At 57.5% G+C, this 19861-nt stretch overlaps 1 protein-coding gene across 5 annotated transcripts; it reads right to left on the bottom strand.

The window, feature by feature from the left end:
* Positions 1-685: 685 nt before the first annotated feature.
* On the bottom strand, positions 686-11935 carry NBL1 (NBL1, DAN family BMP antagonist). Of its 5 annotated transcripts, none has more exons than XM_053921806.1 (5): positions 11799-11935; positions 5213-5518; positions 3552-3746; positions 3316-3427; positions 686-2169 (listed from the first exon to the last, which is right to left on the bottom strand). In XM_053921806.1, exons 3-5 carry the CDS (start codon positions 3719-3721, stop codon positions 1906-1908), a joined length of 546 nt encoding a protein of 181 aa, XP_053777781.1. In that variant the 5' UTR covers positions 3722-3746; positions 5213-5518; positions 11799-11935; the 3' UTR covers positions 686-1905. The 5 variants fall into 5 exon arrangements, with proteins under 5 accessions (XP_053777781.1, XP_045046532.1, XP_053777782.1 ...); XM_045190597.3 differs by lacking the exon at positions 11799-11935 and adding an exon at positions 11544-11645; XM_053921807.2 differs by lacking the exon at positions 5213-5518 and having other exon boundaries at positions 11799-11931.
* Between the last annotated feature and the right edge of the window lie 7926 nt (positions 11936-19861).

Raw genomic sequence — 19861 nt, 5'->3', positions numbered from 1 at the left:
CCATGTGTGTGAGGAAGAAAGGGCCTAGCCCTCACCCTGTCCTGTCCCAAGGATGAACCGGGGGGGGGGGGGGGGGTCATGTTACCACACTGGTGGGGTTATCGTGGGGTGTCAGGAGCAGCCCAGCTCACAGCAGGCCAAGAACGGGGAACTCCTAAGGTTATACCGAGAGCCGAGTGGCGAGTCCGGACTGCCTGGCCTTGAGTCCTGTTCCTGGATGGCCCTGGCACACTGACCCCTCTGCACCTGAGACGCCCCGTCTGCAAAATGGGGGCCATGCCTGTGTTACAGGGTGGCGGTGAGGATTAGGCAAGCTACTTGCCTAAAATCTTTAGAACAGCACCCCACCTGTATATAGTCTGTCCTCAGTAGCCAGTTTTGTCTGTTTCCCCTCCTCCCGGTCCAGGCCAGGCTCGGTGCCAGGGAAGGGCAGAGGCGGGGCCGCTGCAAGGGTAGAGATGGCATCAGGCAAGCCCCCAACCAGAAAAGCCCTGCTGGGGAGGTCCACCAGATATAGGCAAGGCCAGGAATGGGCACCCAAGGAGAGGTGGGAGCTGGGAGACAGGGCCCAGGGTGCTCACGGCAGGAGGGCCCATCCACTTGGGATGCCCTGCATAGCCTGGCCCCTCCCCCTAGACCCCCGCAGGAACCCTGGGTCAGCAGAGCCAGCCAGCGAGGAAGGAAACACAGGCGTTGAACGAATTTATTCGTGAGAAAACTCAGGGTCCGTCAGAGAGACAGTCTACTGGTTACAAGCTCCAGAAGCTCTTGTCAGAACAGCTGGGAGGGGTGGGGCAGCCCCAGGCAGGGGGCTGGTGGGGCTGGAAGCTGCCTGGGACAGAAGAGTGGACACAGGTAGTGCTTCCCTGACCTGGTCTGGATCCCTCACCCCCTCTAGGGTTAAAGTGCAGTGGGAGTGGGGAGGCCGGTGGGATCGGGCAGCTGGAGATCCACAGTGAACAGGCCACCCACGGAAGCCCTTGCCCGTCCTCCTCCTTTCTTGAGGCTTAGCCAGTGTCCATCCCACCCAGGCCCCTCCTTGGAGTCTCAGTAAGGGTGACCCCTCCCCAAATTAGATATTTAGAAAGAATTCCCCTAACAGGGTGAGGCTGGTTCCATCGGCTTTCTGAGGGGCCTGGAACTTGGGGGCAAGTGGGAGGCACTAAGTCCTCAGAGACAGGAGGGAGGGATGCTCTTTGTAGTGATGGTCTGGGGGGTCACTGCTATGCCCTAGCCTAGGAAGGCTCCTCCCCTGCCTTCCTACATCCCCTGGAAAGCCAAGAAAGCCAGAGCCCAAAGAGCCTAGCCCCTGGCCCCAGGGCCACGAGTCAGGAGGGTCCTGCCCAGGCCTGACTCCCAACCACGGAGGGTGGGGGGCCACGATGGGGCCATGCAGAGAAGCTGCCCTGGCATGGGAGTGGGGTGAGCAGCCTTTGGGGTGAGCTCCCTGCTTCAGCCAGTGGCCTTCGTAGCCTGGACCCATCCCCTTCAGGGCCACTGCTGGAGAGGTACCCACCTTCTGCTCAGGGCCCAGCTCCACCACTGTACCCCAGGGGCCCTGCCCCACCAGAGGCCGCATGGGCCTTAGCCTGACTCCTGCCATCTTGGATGGCCTCAGCAGCTTAGCCAACTTCCTCCCCTTCCCCAGGGCACATCTCTAGGAGGCAGAAAGGAAGGGAACCCCCTTCTCCGAAAAAGAACCCTGAAGACCTCTGCTTCCTCCCCCTACTCTTGAATATATTAAATTGTGCAGCTTGGCTCCAACCCCTCCCTGCAGATCTCCATGGCAACTGGGAAGCATTCCAAGTCCAAGTCCATCCAGTGCCAAAGAGGGGCTTCAGCCTCTCCCCACACACTTCCCCCAGCATTCCATGGGGGATGAGAGGGGAGGAAGAGTCGAGGGCTTCAGTCCTCAGCCCCCTCTTCCTCGGTGTGGGGGGCCCCTGGGGGTTCCTCAGGCTCAGGGGTCTGCCCGCCAGGGTGGGGGTGAGGGTGGGGGTGGGGATGGGTGCCCAGCTGGGAGCCCAGGCCATCCTCGCCCTGCACGTAGACACTCAGCCCCTCGTGACTCGGCTCCTTGCCACACGCCTGGCAGCTGCAATGCAGGATCTTCTCCACCAGCTTGTCCACCCTGGGCACCTCCTCGTGGCCGGGGCACTCCAGCGTTACCTGGGAAGGGCAGCAGGGGTGTTTCCAAAGGCCTGTGGCCAGGAGGGAAGTCCCAAGGGTAACACATCCTCATGGGACCAAGAATCCCAGAGACCCTGGAGTCCTAAGCCCACCCTTGAGACCCCAGTCAGCTCCGGGGACCCATCCAGGGGCAGAGGGGGAGTCCCTGCAGGTGCCACCTGACTTGTATCCTCACATCTCGTCCTGCCACCTTCCCATCTATCCCCTCGCAGCATCCAGAGGGCACCCTGAGGGGGAAAACCCAGTGTGAATTGGCCTCTGCCTAAAATTCCCCCTCAGCGCTCCCTCCGCCCCGCACTTGGAGGAAAATCCGGGCTCCTGGCCCTTCGGGCTGCACCTGGCGAACCTCTCTACCCCTGACTTTGTGCCACTCCCGCCCACTGGGCTGAATGAGCTGCATGAGACTTTGCACATGCTATTCCCTCTGCCTGGAAGGTCCTCACCCCACCTATTCCCTACCACCTGCCTGACACATTGCAGTTACCTTCTACTCCATCTCTGGGTCTGAGCTCAGACATCATTTTCTCAAAGAGCTCCCCGACCCCAGAACCCCCAGCCCAGCTGAGGTCAGACCTGTACGAACCCCTCTAGCATCTTCCTCTGCCCCTAGTTACCTTCCTTTCTGCCTTCCTTCCTTCCCTTCCTTTCTTTCCCTCCCTCCTTCCACACAGCACCTACTCCATGCCAGCTCCCAGGACACGAGGCACGGTCCCTCCAGGAGCTCAGAGTCTAGCATAGGAAACAGACTTGTCAAAATCTCCCAAATGCAGACAGAGAACTGGGGATGTGACAGATGCTTAAAGCAGAGGCAGACGGTGCTCGGGGCTCAGGAAAGGGGCCCTGAGAAAATGATGCGTCAGCTACGAGCAGAGGGTTGAATAGAAGTTCACTAGGTGAGGAGGAGGAGAAAGGTGTTCCAACCAGGGCCAAGAGCATGTGCAAAGGCCCTGTGGTGATGGTAACCAGCAAAGCAGGTGTGAGAGACTGAAAGGTGAGCTGGTGTCAAGTGTCAAACCAGCGAAGAAGGTGAGGGAAGCAAGGTGAAGCTAGAAAGACGGGTGAGCCAGACCACGCCGGGCTCTGTGGGGCGCGGCAGGCGGGGCAGGGGCGGGCAGCGGTACTCACAATCTCCCACATGGACTGGGCTGGCATGCAGGAGTCACAGTGCACCAGGGACTCCGTAGACTGCGGGAAGGTGTTGGGAACACTGTAGCTGAAGCACTGACCCAGGCACGCTCTGTGGGAGGAGAGGTCACCGTGCCCTTGTCAACCGTGGCAGAGGCAAGGATGGGCAGCCCGTGCCTCTTCCTCCCTCCTGGGCCCCTGTCTTCCTCCCCTCCACCCACACCCCTGGGTCCCACCTGTTCTGGATGGACTTGGCCTCACAGCCACTGTGGCCCACAATCTGGGTGATGTTCTTGGCCTCGCACCAGGCACTCTTGTCCGGAAACAGCGCCAGCTTGTTGATGGGCGGTGGAGCGGCCAGCAGCATGGTGGGGAGGACAGCCCCCACCAGAACCCAGAGCATCATGCCCGTGACCTGGAGAGCCCTAGAACTGAGCACAGACTGTGGGTGAGGCCAGCCAGGCTCAGGAGGCTGGGAAGAGGGGAACGGTAGTCTTAAAGCATGAACTCTGACATCTGACCCCCTGGGTTCAAATCCTAGACAAGCACAACCTTGGCAAGTTATTTCTCCCTTGTGAACCTCAAAACTGGGGCTGCTACCCTGGCTGGTGGGGCTCAGCTGGTTGGGCATGGTTCTGCAAAGCGGAGGGTCGCTGGTTCAGTTCCCGGTCGGGGCATGTGCAAGAGGCAACCAATTGACGTTTCTCTCTCACATCTGTGTTTCTCTCCCTCTCTCTAAAAATAAATAAATAACATCTTTAAAAAACTGGGGCTGCTAATAGTATGTGCATCAGAGGGTATCCTGAAGATTAAATGAGGTGTTACATGAAAAGCCCTCAGGAGAATACACACACTCCATGTGTCAGTTATTTTCATAACGTACGAGGTAGCTTTGGACAAATTACTTCTACCGCTGTGCCTCAGTTACTTCATCTAAAACACGGGGGTGGTGATACTGGGCGTGTCCAAGGACTGCTGCTAATACTCAACAGGACACTAAGTCTCAGCACGTGTTGAGGGTTGAGCAATCATTAATTAGCTCCCTCCTCCCTCTGATGTTGTGGGTTCCCCAGGCAAACGAGAAATTGCCCGCACGTGCCCTCGAGGGCTGGCCAACCAGCACGTTGCGGAGACCTGCGGCCACGGCTGTTGTTGGGAAAGCTCACCTACACCTTCATATCACTGAATTCTCGGGCCACGTTGGCTGGCTGGACCTCAGCTTAAAAATTAAACAACCCCAGCCTGGACTGTGTTTCTTTTTCGGATGCCCCACCAAAGCCTCGAGCCCTGAGTCTACACACACACCACCGTGGGCAGCTCCATCCCAACCTGGGGCAGGTGGGAACCAATCCATGACCTGGGCTGGCCCCTCAGTAATTTACCGTATTTTGTCACGTATAATGCGCACCCACGTTCTTGACCCAAACTTTCAGGGGAAAAAATCTTTCGTTTTAGTTTTTTAATTAAATTTTTATTTAGATACTTGGGGGTTTTTTGTATTATAAAGGAATTTTAGCATACGGATTATTTTGCACATGGATATCATTATTGCCTTCTAGAGTTACACTTTTAATGCCTAAGTAAAAGAATTATAAACATTTATATAGATACAGAATTAGTACTGCCCATGTATAAGGCGCATACTTATTTTCCCTCAAAAATTTGGGCGAAAAAGTGCACGTTATACACGGCAAAATACGGATAGAAAGGGTAAGACACTAGGATACCAGAGTTTGCCAGCAGATGGCGCTGCAGGGCAGTGTGTGTCCCACGGATTGCCGCGGAGGGGACTCTCCCAACCTTCCCCAGCTAATTTTCCCAGGGTTCCCCCCACCCCCCCACCTCAAAAAATGTGGAGGAGGAAGGCTTTGGGGGACTTCAGGAAGGAAGGCAATACCTGCAAGGAGGCCCCTGGGGAAAGGGCGCTGGACAGTCAGGAGTCCACGAGTGCTGTGCCCCTGCACACGGGCTACACCGCCCCTCCTGTAAGATGAGTGAGTGAGGTGCCCGAGGCCACTGGTTTCTGAGATCCTTAGAATCCCCTGGGGACTCGTGGTGCGAAAGTCCGAGGGTGGGTGGGAGTCTGCGATTCTAATAAGCTTCCAGGACGGTTCGGATACGCAGCCAGGTGTGGGAACCAGCGCAGCTCTGCCAGTCTGGGATTCTGTGTCTTGGGATAGTCCCCAGAGGGGCCTGGGTGGGGCTGAAACAGGAGCAGGGGGCAGGTATGGACCCACTGGTCCCACAGAGGCCCAGTGCTAGAGATAGGCTGGCTCGGAGCAGGACATCCCAGGCAGAACAAGCTTAGCCCGCTTTCTGACGCAAGAGGCAGGTACTTCCGACAGTGTTGGGGAGAGGGACATGCTGAGGGTGTCCTGCCTGCTCCTGCAGGGAAGACCTAAGTGCACTGGCTCAGCTGGGCTTGCAGAGAGGGGCTGGGCCAGCCTGCGTGCCACAGCCCTCTGCTCTCTCCACCCAGCAAGTCCCCTCAGCTGCGGGGTGGGGTGAACCTGGGAGAGCAGTAGGAGGTGAGTCCCAGATGGGCCCGTGCCGTGGCCCAGGCCCCCACCCACACACTTCTGGTCTTGCTCACAAGACAGACAGTAAAGCCCGTGTTTTTAATACAACCACATCCTAACAAAATAGAATGGATTTGTTCCTAACTGGCCACCTAGCTAAATTTTCAACAGGCTTAGCACCTAGGAAGCTTCCTTACTCCCAGTGGTGCCCATCTGTCCCCAAGGAATCGGCCTGAGTCAGGCAGGGTCTGACTCAGAAGAGGCTAGAGGCCACCTAAGGCCAGGGCCCCCTGGGTCTCCCCAGGAGGTACTGGTCCTCTAGAGACCTCAGAGAAATCCAGGGACTTTTGTCCTATACCTGACTCCATCACAACTCGTCAAGAAGGTCGGGGCAGGGGTGGCTAAGGAGGCGGCAGGGACGGGGTGATCTCAGGTTTTCTTAGGACTGGGAATCAAGACTGGGATTTTAATGAAACCCCGGCCTGACGTGGAGCTGGGCTGAAGAGAGGTCAGAACTGAGGTCATGGACCAGGGTCAGGCTCAAGGCAAGTAGAGACTGGGGCTGAGCTTAATAACAAGGCTTGCTGGGAGAAAGCAGTGAGTCTAAGGGAGTCGCTGGCCCAGGGGATGGGGACTGGATATTAGGGTCACCGTGCGGCAGAAGCTGATGAGGAATGAGACACACTGAGGCAGAAGGCCACCTCCCTGCTCTTCCTCCTTTTCTACTACACAGCTGAGAGTTCATCCTAAGGGCCAGCTGTGTCCACAGAGAGGGCACACTAACCCAGCCCAGGTGGTCTCTCCCCCAGCCCTGGCCCGGACCTCAGAGGAGGGGCCTGGGGCCACACTCAGCTTCCCTGGGCCAGGAGCCCTGAGCTCCAGCAGGCTGCCTGGGATCCCGCAGGCACGGCCCCTGGGATCTCCTGCATTTGAGTCCCAGCCTTCCCACCTAGGAGCTATATGATTTCCAGAAATAAAGTTCACCTCCCTGCACAACCTACCTCAACCCTAGACCGGGGAGCATAGCAGTTTCCTCGGAGAGCAAGTGGGAAGATGCAGTGAAAGCACCCAATACCCTGCAGGCACCCAGCTCAGGTCAGTTCTCCCCCCGGGGGGTCTTGAGAAAGGCTGGGTGGGCATCTGAGCGAAAGCTGGGCGCTGGAGCAGGAGGCAGGGAGGAGGCCAGGCCACTCTCCCACAGACACATTTGTCATCCAGACACACCCACCCTCCTCCGGCTCTCACACCCAGCCACCAAGAATCCCTGCCCCGTCTCACCCCCACCCTAACGCTTCACACTGACTGGGGCGGGCTCTTTGCCCGACAAGTTTACCTTTTTGTTGGTTTATCTTTCTGCGGCAGTCAGGCCTCCCTTCTTGACACTTGAGAGCCTCACCCCCCAATTCCCACCCCTTCCTCCCCACCCTGAATGTCACATGGCAAGTCACGGACTCGCAGAACACCAGGGTGGGAAGGCGGGTTCCCCACCTCGTCCCAAGGCCCCCTAGCAAGTCAGCCAAGCAGCACTCTTCCTTCGAGTCCCGTGGTTCCCTGCAATCCCCACTTATTTACGGAGCACCTCCTAGGGCGGCAGAGAGGAAGGCAAGGGTGTGGGCAGGGGAGCTGGGGCCCCAGACCCTGTGCCCACTTGGGAGCTCCAAGCCTAGATGGGGAGGGGGAAGGGGGGTGGGTTAGGGGAGGTTGTTGAGAGGAGGGGCCGGCCGAGAGGACTGTGGAGGACCCTGGATTTAACACAGGGTCTCGATGAGTTACCAATGGCGGGGACAGGAAGCGTGCTCCTGGCTGAGGGCACTGCAGGAACCGAGGCCCGGAGAGGGGCGTTTATCCACGTCAGCCCAGCGCAGCGACTGTGGACTGGGCGCTGCTTCAGGCGCTTTTGCGTAAATCCATTTATTCAGTCCTCGCAACAGCCCTGTGCCACAGAGCCTCGTATTCCCCTTACTCCCCCACTGCAGAGGTGAAGAAGCTGAGGCACAGAGAGGCTGAGAGGCTGGCTCGAGACTTACGGAGAAGTAAAGAGAAAGAGATCTACTATTTACAAGGAACCTCGGTGCCTCTGTCGGAAAGACTGAATAAAGGAATACATGAAAGGTGCTCTGAACGCCTCCTCCATAGTTACAACCAATAAATAGTAAATAGACCTGAGCTTTGACCCTGGACACCACCGGCCACCTTTGCAGATGAAAGGGTCACAGAAGAGGAAGCAGGAAATAGAGAAGGCGGCGGGGAACGTGGAGTGGCCAGGAGGCCTGGGGCTCCCTGCCCTTGGCCCTGGCGCTGGCCCTGCCCCGGCCTGGCTGCTATGTCTCTCATCCCTTCTCAGCCACCACCTGTCTGGGGAGCTTGGGAGCCCCTCAAAACAGGGTTCAAGCCCCACTCCTGAAGTCCTCTGCAGGCTTCAAGTGAGGGCACCTACAGCCCAGGGCAGAGGCCTTCTCACCCCCCCCCCATTGCCCTCCCAAGTCCAAGCCCTTCGGACCATCCGAGGCCTGGCGCAAACACTGGCCCATTCGGAGGCTGCCAACAACACAGAAAGGGAGTTTCCAGGGGGGACGCTAGCTGACCCATTCTAGCACTGGGGAAACTGAGGCACAGACCAAGAAAGTGGCCACTGAATCTCCCACACCGGGAAAGAGGGAAGTGAAAAAACACGCTTTGGGAAGGGCTGGGGGTGGGGGCAGCAGGCCTTTGGGGTCCTCTACATTTCCACACCGCCTGCAACTCAGCCTCTTCCTTGAGAGGCTTGTCCAGGCCTCAGAGGCTCAGTACCGGGTCTGACCCCTCAGGGCTGGGGTGCAGCCTGGGCGTATCTGCATGGGCCCCCACAGGATCCTGAGGCCCGGCCAGGTGAGGAGCCAGAGCCAAACTCCCCAGGGAAGGGGCCCCCATAACAGCACTACCACTAGGGGGCCACCCACCCCACTGCCTGCATCATGGAGCTCGGAGTGAAGCCTCCAGTTCAGAGGGGCCCCGATGTCAAGGGAGACCCAGGCCCGCCACCACCCACTGAGAGGTCCTCTGTAGAGTGAAGAGCCCATTCCGTCCAACACGTGAACAACCACTCCTCATCCCTCTTTGGGGTGACCTTGAACATTCTGGGTTCCTTAGTGCCAAGCACACCAGGATTTTCTTGGTAGAAAGTACCTACTCACCCCAAGCCCCCCCATACCTCCCAGGGCAGGGTCTCGGGCTTCTCCATTGTCACAAGAGACTGTGACAGACCGGGGTCCCATCCTCGCTCAGCCACTTCAACATTCTCTGCCTCAATTTCCTCATCTGCAAAGTGGGCAGTGATAAAACCCACCTCCTAGGGCAGCTGTGCATGGAAACCTCTGGGGAGGGTGCCTGTCATGGGGTGCGTCCTCAGTAAATGTCACCATTAATGCTAGCTCGGAGTCACCCTGGGCCGCTCATCCTCCCTGAACTCTGCTCATGCCCACCCCTCTGCCTCCCACACGCTCCCCGCCTCACCCTCTCCTCCCTGCTCCCTCCCACCGGATCCTGGGTGGTCCTGACATCTAAATCCGGGGCTGCACCTGCCTCGATGAAACTGGATGGAGGGGGAACCTCGAGGAGAAGCTCAAGCAAATGACGGGATGGCTGGGAAAGGGCTTTATAAACCATCCGGTCCAGCCTCACTCACACTCGCTTGCCAGGGTGGGAGCCCAGGGCAAGATCCCACTCCGACTCTTCATTCTTGGGCTGCTGACTGAAAGGACAGGGTCCAGGAGAAACCAGCCCCCTCAAGAATCCAACTTCCAGAAAACAGGCTGGGCCTGGCTGCCAGGCTGCTGGGTGCAGAGGGTGTGGTTCGTGGCCCTGGGCTCAGGGATCAGCGAGGGTGGGGCAATCACTTCAGATCTTGGACTGAGTGCAGGGACTTCCTTGAATGGTGCAACTGGAAAGGTCACTCTGGGAGGGGGCCAGTCTCCGTCCGCCCAGTGAGGTTTCCCAGGCCCACTCTGGGGCCGGGGGCAAAGTCAGGCCCAGGCTCATCTGTTGGCTCAAAGTGCGCCTGGAGGCAGGACAGTCTAATGGCTACAGCCCAGGCTGCAGGCCACTGGTTTCGGCTCCCTACGCCTCATGTCTGTAAAATAGGGAGAGCAGCCTGGGAATGTCCGCTTCAGCTGATTCCCTCACAGAGAATCTGTCTCCTTGGGTATTGCTGGAGGCCACCGGGATTCCATGACCCCAGTCTCACCGCAGGGCGGCTTCCTTCCTCCCCCGTCAGCGCTGGCAGAGCATGAACCAGCCATCCAGGAGGCAGACACGCAGGGCCAAGCCCAGGCCCAAAAGGCCTGCCCACCTCTGCCTGGCAACTCCACCTTCCAGGCTACAAACCCCCAACCTAGGCCCCGGCCCTCCTGCCTGCAGACCCTCCTGCCAGACCCAAAGTGGTCTCCAAAACAAATCTATGCTAATGAGCTGCTGCTGGGCCGGCGACACATCTGCTCAGCAGAAGTCCCCCTGCAGCCCTCACCAGCATTGGTGCTGGCTCCTGGGACCCTTGGGGCTGGGGATGGGAGAAGGGGCTACACTGGTCCAAGATTTCACTTTAAAAGGATGAGGAGATAGCCGCGGCCAGTGCAGAGCATCCGCCCCTCCTGCACACAGGCCCAGGAGAAAGCTTGCAGGGGTGGGAGGAGAGGAGGGGGGGCCACTGAGGAAATGCTCCGGCTTCACCTTTTCTTTGGCCCCAGCTAAAAGCAAGCCACACCCAAGCGGCTCAGCATCTGGAGTTTCAGGAGGCTGGTGATTTGACAGTAACAAAGGACCAGGGGCCTGTTGACAAATTGCTTCCTCACCCCCATCCCCTGCCAGCGCCCAGCCGCTGGCCTCAGGCCCTGACCTCTGTTTTCCCCGGGGTTCCCTTAGTTACAGGCTGGTGTCCTCCAGCGGCGAGGGCCTCAGAAAGCCTGAAAATGTGCACTTCTCCTGCGGTGCCCGCCACCCCCCTGGCCAGGCCAAGGCCCGCAGCTGCCCCTTTACTGCTGCTTGTAAAAGATCAGAATTGCCCCGCCCAGGGCGCAGGCAGGTGGCCCGCAGCAGGGCCCTGTTGTCCAGGCTGCCTCGCAGGGGTGGAACTCTTAAGAAAACTAAGCCCCCGGAAAGGCTGGCTCCCCCTGCCCCAGGCTCAATTCCAGGGGGATGACCCCAGCCAGGCCCTGGGGGCAGGCGGAAGGTAGGGGGAGGGTTTCGTTTCTTTTACCGGGTCTAGGAAACTATTCTGGCCACTCCAACACTGGAGGGTTGTCTGAATTTGAGGGTGAGGGATCAGGGACACGCACAGGACACTGTGAGAGACCCCCTCGGAGGGGCCGCACTGGGAGTCGGAGAAAACACACAGGCAGAGACACAAACCCAGGGCAACTCAAAACGGAGAAACAGAAAGAACAGGGACAGAACCAGAGAAAGAGAGGGGGAGACAGATGGATGGGGGGAGGGAGAGAAAGACGGGGGGAGAGAGAGAGGGAGAGAGAGAGATTAAGAGAGGGAGAAACACAAAAAGGAGGCAGAAACATACCGGAGCGGAGAGGCCTGGGTACAGCTGGAGGGACGCACGAGCCCAGCTACCGAGCTCCGGGCGCTGTCCCGGCGCCCGTGCGGCCCGACCCGCCCTCGACCCACTGGGCTTTCGCTCCGCCACGCATCTCCCTCCCGTTCTGCCCTGGCTGTGGAGACTCCTACCAAGAAGTGAAAATCCCGAGATCGCGAGAGAGTCTGGGGACGGGCTCAGGGAGCAGAGGTGTCCCCTGGCCACCCCATGCCGCACCCACGTCCCGAGCCCCGGCGTCCGGAGGGGTTTGGCAGCAGCGTCTCGGCTCCATGTCCTGGGCCGCCGGACAGGCTGGGGTGAAGCTCGCAGCCGGGGGTGCGGCGCTGCCCCTGCGGCCGAAGCCTCTGGAAGCTGAGCACCCGCGTGCCGGCCCGGACAGGACTTACCGCGCGCGGTGGCGGCAGCGAGGAACGCGGCGCTCCCTCCGGGTCGTGCGGAGCTGTCTGCCGGCCGCGGGGATGGTAGGCCCGGCAGCACCGGGAGGCTCGGGGATTCGGCCGGCAGGGCTGGTGGCGGCCCTGCGAGGCTCGGCTGGGCTGCGCGGTGCGCCGTCTGCGGCCCCGGGCGGGCGCGCGGTGCGGGGGAGCGGAGAGCGAGCGGCTCCGACGTCAGGGGTGTCTCCGCTCCAAATAGGGAGCGAGGGCGGGGGCAGCGGAGGGAGGGACGCGAAGAAGAAAGAGCGGGCGGGCTCGCTCGGCCGCTCCCTCCGGGGCGCAGGAGGGGGCGCTTCGGCCGCCCTGGGCCCCGGCCCCCTCTCCCGCCCGCCTGGGAGCCCCTGGCGGGCCTTCGGCGCGCACGGACAGGGCGCGCGGCCGAGCTGCGGTGCCGGCCTGGCCTGTGTCCTAGGGCCAGGGCGGAGTGCCCAGCGCCCCTGCCCCTTCTGAAGTGCCCTCCGCGGTGTTTCTCAGCTCTTCGACTTCTTTCCGCCTAACTTTTCCCGAGACGGGGCATCAGGCCCTGCCAGGCCTCGGGGTGACAAAGACGGAGGTGTTCCTTTAGGTGGGAATACCAGTCTTGCTCCGAGGGCGTGGCGCTCCAGCCCGCCGAGTCCCGCCAGCAGGAGACTCCTCGCTCCGCAGTCCTGCGGGGCGCCCAGCCTATCCATTCACCCCTGGATGTGGGACCGGTCAGGCCGTACTCTTAGTACCCTAGTGTCTCTTACCCTCCGCCCAGCATCCCCTCCACGCCGACACTTGGCTTAAGCATCCAGAGAAGGGTCTGAGAGCCCCGGGAAGGACTATTCGGAAAGAGAGCGGCAGGAAAGGGACTCCCTTCTCGGGCTCCAGTGAAGAGCAGAGCCCCGGCTGGGCCCAGCCTCCAACCTGCAGCCCCCAGCCTCACCTGGAGATGAGTTAGGAGGTACCCAACCAATCCACCTGCAGGCGGGCACTTGGGTCGACTGCAGTCGTGCCCTCTCTGTTCTGTGCCCAGTGGAGTGAGAAAATAGCACTGCTCCAAAATCGTCGCCGCCCAGGACACAATCCTGGGACTCGGAGATTTGCTTTCTATGCGAGTTGTCTGTGTCCAGCCTGGCTGGAAGCTCCCAGACTGATGAAGCCCCGCTCATCTGAAGTCTGGAGGTTGCTGGGCATCCCGGGTGGCTCCTAGAGGCTTTCTGATGACTGCATGGTGTACTCTGGCTTCCCCGCCCTCTCCATCCTCCTAGCAGTTGTGTATGCTGTTCCCTCTGCCAGGGGTCCCTTCCCCTCCTCCGTCTCCTGGTAAAGGCATTCTTCAAGCATCAGAGTGGAAAGCCTTCCCAAGATCCTCAGGTGGCATAACTCCCTCTTCCCGTGTGATCCTGGAGCAGGGGACTCACACCTCTGTTACCACTGCTCTCTCTGGGCGGGTCAAGTGGATCCCCTTCTTCCACTAGACCGTGGGCTCCTGGAGGGCAGGGATGACAGGGATTTCAGCATCGGGCCAGACAAGGTGTACAATATATTTGTCTAAATGAAGCATGACCCCCCACAGGAAAGGGCTTCCACGGGGACAACTATAACAATCGTACTCACGCACACACAGTGAGGTCCCTACTATGTGCCTGGTCCTATTCTAAGTACTTTCCCCCCACATAATAAATCGATGAGATAAGCAGTATTGTTAACCCCATTTTCTAAGTAAAAGAATAAAAATAAAACAAGACAGAGAGAGGTCAACTGAACGAGGTGATACGGTACGCAGTGAGGCCGGTAACGGCCACTGTCTACTGCATGATCTCGTCCCACAGAGCCCAGCCTCGCTGCACTGCACACAGCAGGCGTCAGGAGATACCGTTTTGGTTACCACCAGCGTCCTCAGTGTGCACCCCGGGGAGGGCGCCCACCTTTGGGAAGAACCCACTCCAGCGCTGCAGGAAGCTAATCTCCCAGAGAACCACGACTGGATGCCTCTGACCGTTCAGCCACTGCTAGAACAATCCCCACGGCCTAATCAAGGTTACGGGTTTGGGGTCGAGTCACACCTGTCTGTCGAAGACTGGGAATTGCAGGAGGGCCACAGTGAGGGGAGGGGGTCTGAAAAGTGACTTGTTCATAATACCGACAGCTACCGTTATGTGCCAGGGATCATGCTAAGCCCTATCGCAGCCTTACCACAATCCCACCGTTATTCCCTTTTAGCAGGTGGGAGAAGTCCAGGCGTCACAATGTTTAGGACCTGCCCAAGATCAAGTGGTTAGTGACTGACAAAGTCTCTACTTGAACCCAGACCCAAGCCAGTGCTCCTCTGCCCACCACACCCTCGTGGTTGCCGAGAGCCCCTCCCAGTGCACCACAGGACTTGGGGTGGTGGAGCCCCAGCAGGAAAGGCAGAACCTGTCACGTTAGACTCTCCACGCTCACTGAGGTGCACCTGGTTGGCAGCGGTATGCCAGTTGCCCCGACAGGCCTGGCTGGCACAGGGCACGGGCCTGGAGCCAGAGCCTGCTGGCCCTGGGCCAGCCTCTTGGGGCCGAGGTAATGTGGGGCCCAGAGCCGGGGGAGAGGGCTGAAAGTCTCTCTCCCCAGCTCATTAGCAAACATCTGGGCTCAGGAAAAAGACCGACCTGGAATGTGACTGGGCTGTGGGGAGCCGCTCCCTCCCAGAGTCCCGGGAATGTGAGCTCCCTCCCGCAGGGCACGGCTCAGGCCAGCTGTTTCCTCTAATCCCCGTCAGCCCGGCCTCAACAGGGGTCCAAACCTCTGCACTCTCCTGGAGAAAGCGCGAAAACAAGCAAAAGGCCTTCCTTCCTAGTCCACCCCACGGAAGCAGAGGGTTGGTACTGGGGCCCAGGAGAACCACAGTCCTTCCCCTCCCATGAGATAAAGACCAGGTGTCCACGCTTCCGAGTGTGGAGCTGGGAGGAGCCACTGGGACTCATCATGGCAGGTTCTAGAGTCTTTCTGCTGGGATTTGAATTCGTGCTCCATTCTCCAGTGACTCGGGGACCCTGCAGGCCATCCCATGTCTTGGCCCCGGTTTCCTTCTCTGTAAAATGCAGCTGGTACAGTGTACACTCTACAGAGTCGTTGTGGGGGCTCGCTCACTCAACACATCTTTATCATGCCTACTATGTGCCAGACAAGCACAGAGGTGCTGGGGACGCAATGGACGAGACCCATGCAGTCCCAGCCCTCAAGAAGCAGGGAGGCAGAGAGTATACAAATAAACAGACGAATGGGGTTCTCCTAACCGATGGCTCATGAAGGGACTGAGTGAGCCAGGGGGTGTGATGTGATGGGAGAGGCCTCCAAAGACATCTCAGCGAGGTGACGTTTAAGGTAAGATTACGATGAGAGGGAGCCAGGACTCCGGGAGATAAATGGATGCAAAGTGCTCGGCACAGTTCCTGGAAAATAACACGTGTTCCAGAAAATGAAAGCTATTTTAGGGAGGTTCGCAAGTAGCAGAGGGGAGGGGGGAGACAGAGTCCCTGGATCAAACCCAGGCTTCAGCACAAAGCATTCTCACCTCACTCAATCCAGTCGTGCACTTCTCGGGTCTCAGTGTCTGCATCTGTGAAACAGGAATTTTAACAGCACCCAACCTGCAGGCTTCCTTCAAGAGTTCACTGAGAGACCTGCACCTGAACCACGGAGCCTGGCCGTGCTCAGCTTTCAGGAAGCCGGAGCTGCTTCTGTTATCCCTTCCCAAGGAGGAAAAGGATTTGCCGAAGTTCACTCCGGAGTCCGGGGCAGGACCAGCTACTCTGACTCTGAGCCCACCCCCTGGGCTGTGTCCTCCTCTGATCCCCGAGGCTCAGGAAGCTGCTGGGCTTCATCTCAGGCTCTGCACCAAAGGGTCTGTCCCCAGGGCTCCTGAGGCAGTGGGAGGTATGGCCTTGGCCTAGACTTTGAGGCCCTGGGGAAAAATTAAAAATGCTCTTTGTAGGTGGGGTGAAAGACCAGGAATCAAGAACAGGGATTGAGTGCTAAGAATAGGGGAATGAGAGGAGAGAAAGTCAGAGATGAGCACTAGATTCTGGGATTTTGGGAGTGGAAACTTAAACCCAAGTCTGCCTGACTCCCAACAACTGTCCTTTCCCTTCCAAAGAGGCAGAATGCGTGCCGGTTACGGCTCTTCCCTCATCTGTAAGAACAATGTACGGATGATACCAGGAATGTGGCCTAAATGCCAGGGGTGGGGGCCAGGCGTTCTCCCCAGCCACTCACTTTGCTCTGTGTGTCTGCTTCCTCCCCCACCCATCTCTCTCTCACACACACACACCCATGGAGCTGAATTCTGTCTTCTTCAGCTGGAGTTGACTGACCCCCCCCCAGTAAAAGCCACTGGCCTCTGTGGGACAGCACCCGGGCTGGGTTCTCAGGAAGGGGCCTCTGCTGGTACCCCCCTGCCCTGCCCTGCCCCTGTGCTACACTCGGTCAGCAAGGTTGCCGGGTGGTGGGTGGCACCACGCAAATGCATTCTTCCTACATTCGATTCTCCATTCCCCCTGCAAGGTTCCTTCCATTTCTCAGCCCCCAGCGGCCCACACATATCCAGGGAGTGGGATAAGAATGCTTCTCCCTCCTCAAGAGTCGGCCCTTCTGTGCATATTTAATATCCCACAGAACAGCATTTTTCTTCTGCCTTTGTGCAAGACAAATTCACTGTAAAATCCCCTTTTTAGGAACATGGGAACTGGAGAAAAAGAAGGCACAAAAGAATATCATCTGGATAGCTGCCCAGTCAGCCCCTCTTCTGGAGGACCCGCCCCCACCAAATCCACAAACACAGGGTACCCCCCAAGCCCAGTCTGCTCTCCCTGAACCTGCACTGCTGGCTGGAGCGGATTGGACCAGAGCAGATACCTGACCCACACTGGGCCAATCAGATTGGAATCGGAACTGAGAGGCACGGACTCTGTGTTAGGGCACTGAACCACACTAAGGGCAGACCTCCAGGGGCTCTGACTGCCGAAGAGGCTGAGGACGGCTTGGTTCTTGCCTTGTGCACCCTCAATATTCCCCTTTTCCTCGGAATCTCTGAGCTTCTCCAGTATCTTACAATCTTAACCCGAGCTAAAGGAGTCTTGATTAACACAATTTTTTTAAATGATTGATATATTTTTTAAAGATTTTATTTATTTTTAGAGAGAGGGGAAGGGAGAGAGAAACATCAATGTGTGGTTGCCTCTCACACACCCCCAACCACGGACCCAGCCCACAACCCAGGCTTCTGCCCTGACTGGGACTCGAACCAGCAACCCTTTGGTTTGCAGGCCGGTGCTCAATCCACTGAGCCACACCAGCCACAGCTGACTGATATTTTTAAATCCTCACCCAAGGATAAGTTTACTGATTTCAGAGAGAGAGGAAGAGAGAGAGAGAGAGAAACATCACTGGGTTGCCTCCCATCTGCACCCTGACAGGGAGTCAAACCCGCAACCTTTTGGTGTCTGAGACGACACTCCAACCACCTGAGCCACCTGGTCAAGGCAAAACAATGTGTTTTTCCGACTATCTACTAAGTGTCCAGCACAGTACCAGGTTCTGGAGATAGAATAAGGCCTAAGGCTTGACCTCTAAGGGAAAAAGGCAAACACGCAAATAATGGGAAGTCACAGAGCAAAGGAAAAGCCCAAGGAAGCTGCCCAGCCCTGAGGGCCAAAGAGTTCAGAGAAGGGAGAGACCCCAGGTGGCTGCCATGCCTCAGAAGGCTTGCTGGAGGGGCCACGTTTGAATGGGACTAGAACAAGAGAAAGGGACCAGAAAAAGGAATCTGCACAGACAAAGGGGACCAGACTCCACGGCAGCATCGCAGACACCAGCAACACACTTTCTGGATGTGCCCAGAAACAGCCTCAGAATCCTTCTCAACACATCTCCTCTAGGCAGTTGCCAGCAAGGGTACATGGGCTTATGAGATGAAACTCACTCACCTGGATGAATGTTGACAGCCCAAGGAAGACGGGTTTCAGGAACAAATAACTAGATTTAGTTGACTGAAGTAAATATACTAATATTCAGCGAATATTTATGCAGTGCCTACTATGTGCCAAGCTCTGGGAGGAGACAATCAACAAAATATGTAGGTAAAGCTAGACTGTGTGACAGTGAGTGGTAAACGATGGAGACAAATAAAGCAGGGAAGCAGGTTAGGGTGTTTTTGCGGGGCGGGGGTAGGGTGGGGTGGGGAGAGTATACAAACCAGAGTGGTCAGGGAAGGCCTCACTGAGGAGCAGACCTCTCACTGAGTAAAGACTGGCAGGAGATGGGAGCGAGCCATGTGGACCCCTGGGAGAAGGGTGGTCTCAGCAGGAGCCCCAAATACAAAGGCCCCGAGGTGGGAATGTGCCCGTGGGGTCAGGGTCCACGGGCACAGAACGACTGAGGCAGAGGAGCAAGGCGGAAGATGGCAGCCCAAGCTCAGGCGGGTACCAGGAGGCCCAGATTGGGAGGGTCTTGGGACTCCACTGCAGCAGTGGCTTGGGCTTTGTCTTCAAATGGGAGGAAGAGCCGTTGGGATGCTTTGAGCGGAGCACTGACACAGTCCCATTGTGTATTAACACTGGCTGCTGTGTGAAGCATGTATGGGGGGGCAACAATAATAATAATACTGCACAGTCTAACATTACTCTACACCAGGCACTGTTCAAGGCCTTTCCGTATAAGAATTCTCATAAACAGCTTTGGAGGTCGGTATTATCATTCCCATTTACAGATGAGGAAACCAAGGCACAGAGTAAATAACTTCCAATGCCCCACAGCAGATGTGTCAGAACTGGAATTCAGACCCCAGAAGTGTGGTCCAGAGCCCCTGCTCTTGGCCTCTGTCCTACTCCATGGACGGGCAGTGAGCACACAGTGGAAGGTAGAGCTGGGAGCTGGATGGTGGAGGGCCTCGAGTGCTAGGCTAAATAATTTGGACCTATAATCTGTGCATTTCTGGGGAGCCACTGAACACTTCTGAACAGGAAGCAACATGCTTAAAACGGCGTTCAGGCGGACAGGAGGGGAGAGGCTGAAGGCTTGAGGCCATTGGAAGGCATACGGAGATCCTGCAATGTGAAAACAACCCTCTGAGGCTCCCCTTCCTCCCCATCCTCCACCGAACTGTCTTCACAGATCAGGGGTCCAGGCCAAAGGGAAGTTTTACGGCTGCTCTCTGGGGCCCAGGGGAGGAGTCGAGAAACCTTAATAGCTGTGGCTACTGGTCCGCATGTCCTATGCCTCATCTTCTATGGCTCTGTTCCCTGGTCTTCAAGAAGGGCATCTACAGAGACAAGGGAAAAATCTGTAATTACCTTTATACTCCCTGACGGGAGCCCTTCCTGGTAAAACAAGCAGAACTTGAGTTTCATCCACACAGTCCCCCGGTGGAGAGAGAGGAAGTCAGGTCTGCAACAGCGGGGGGCCGTCTCCCGTGGGAGACAAGTCTGTCACGCGGCAGCACCGCTGATGCACCTCCCTCCCTCCAGTTCAAATGGGGGGTCGCTCTTTTGATTATAATTTATTTCATAGCTGATCGTACTATAAAACAATCTTGCTCAGCCGGCTACTTCACTTTTCTCCTCAATGACAGAGTGCTGGACCTCACGTCTGCACTTCGTGGCAGGAAGGGATCGTTACACCATGAGGCCGAGAGAGATCAGTGACTTCCTCATGATTACAGTGACCCCGGGGAGCAGCTCAGATGAGAACAGAGGATGCTCTATAGTACGAATTTTGGGAAGCCTTTCCTCTGATTGAAAGTCACTGACCCATAGAAATGATCAGTCAGGGCCACCCACTTAACAAGGAAGTTAATTTAGAAGTTTTAAAAATATAGGAAGCATTAAACTGAATCACCTAACTGAAAAATAGTAAGGGTAAAACCATGCCATAAATGTAATAAAAATGTACTCTAGCCTTCACGGCACGCAGAGGTTCAGGCAGCAGAAACAGGGGAGGGCGAGGAATGACAGAGACTGGAAGTCGCTTGAAGGCAGACGAAGGCACAGAGACCAGAGAGCACACACGCGCCACGC

The sequence above is a fragment of the Desmodus rotundus genome, chromosome 3, assembly GCF_022682495.2.
Source record: "Desmodus rotundus isolate HL8 chromosome 3, HLdesRot8A.1, whole genome shotgun sequence".
Classification (NCBI taxonomy): Eukaryota; Metazoa; Chordata; class Mammalia; order Chiroptera; family Phyllostomidae; genus Desmodus; species Desmodus rotundus.
The sequence above is the reverse complement of the archived record's forward strand: the minus strand, read 5'-3'. Positions and strand labels throughout refer to the sequence as shown.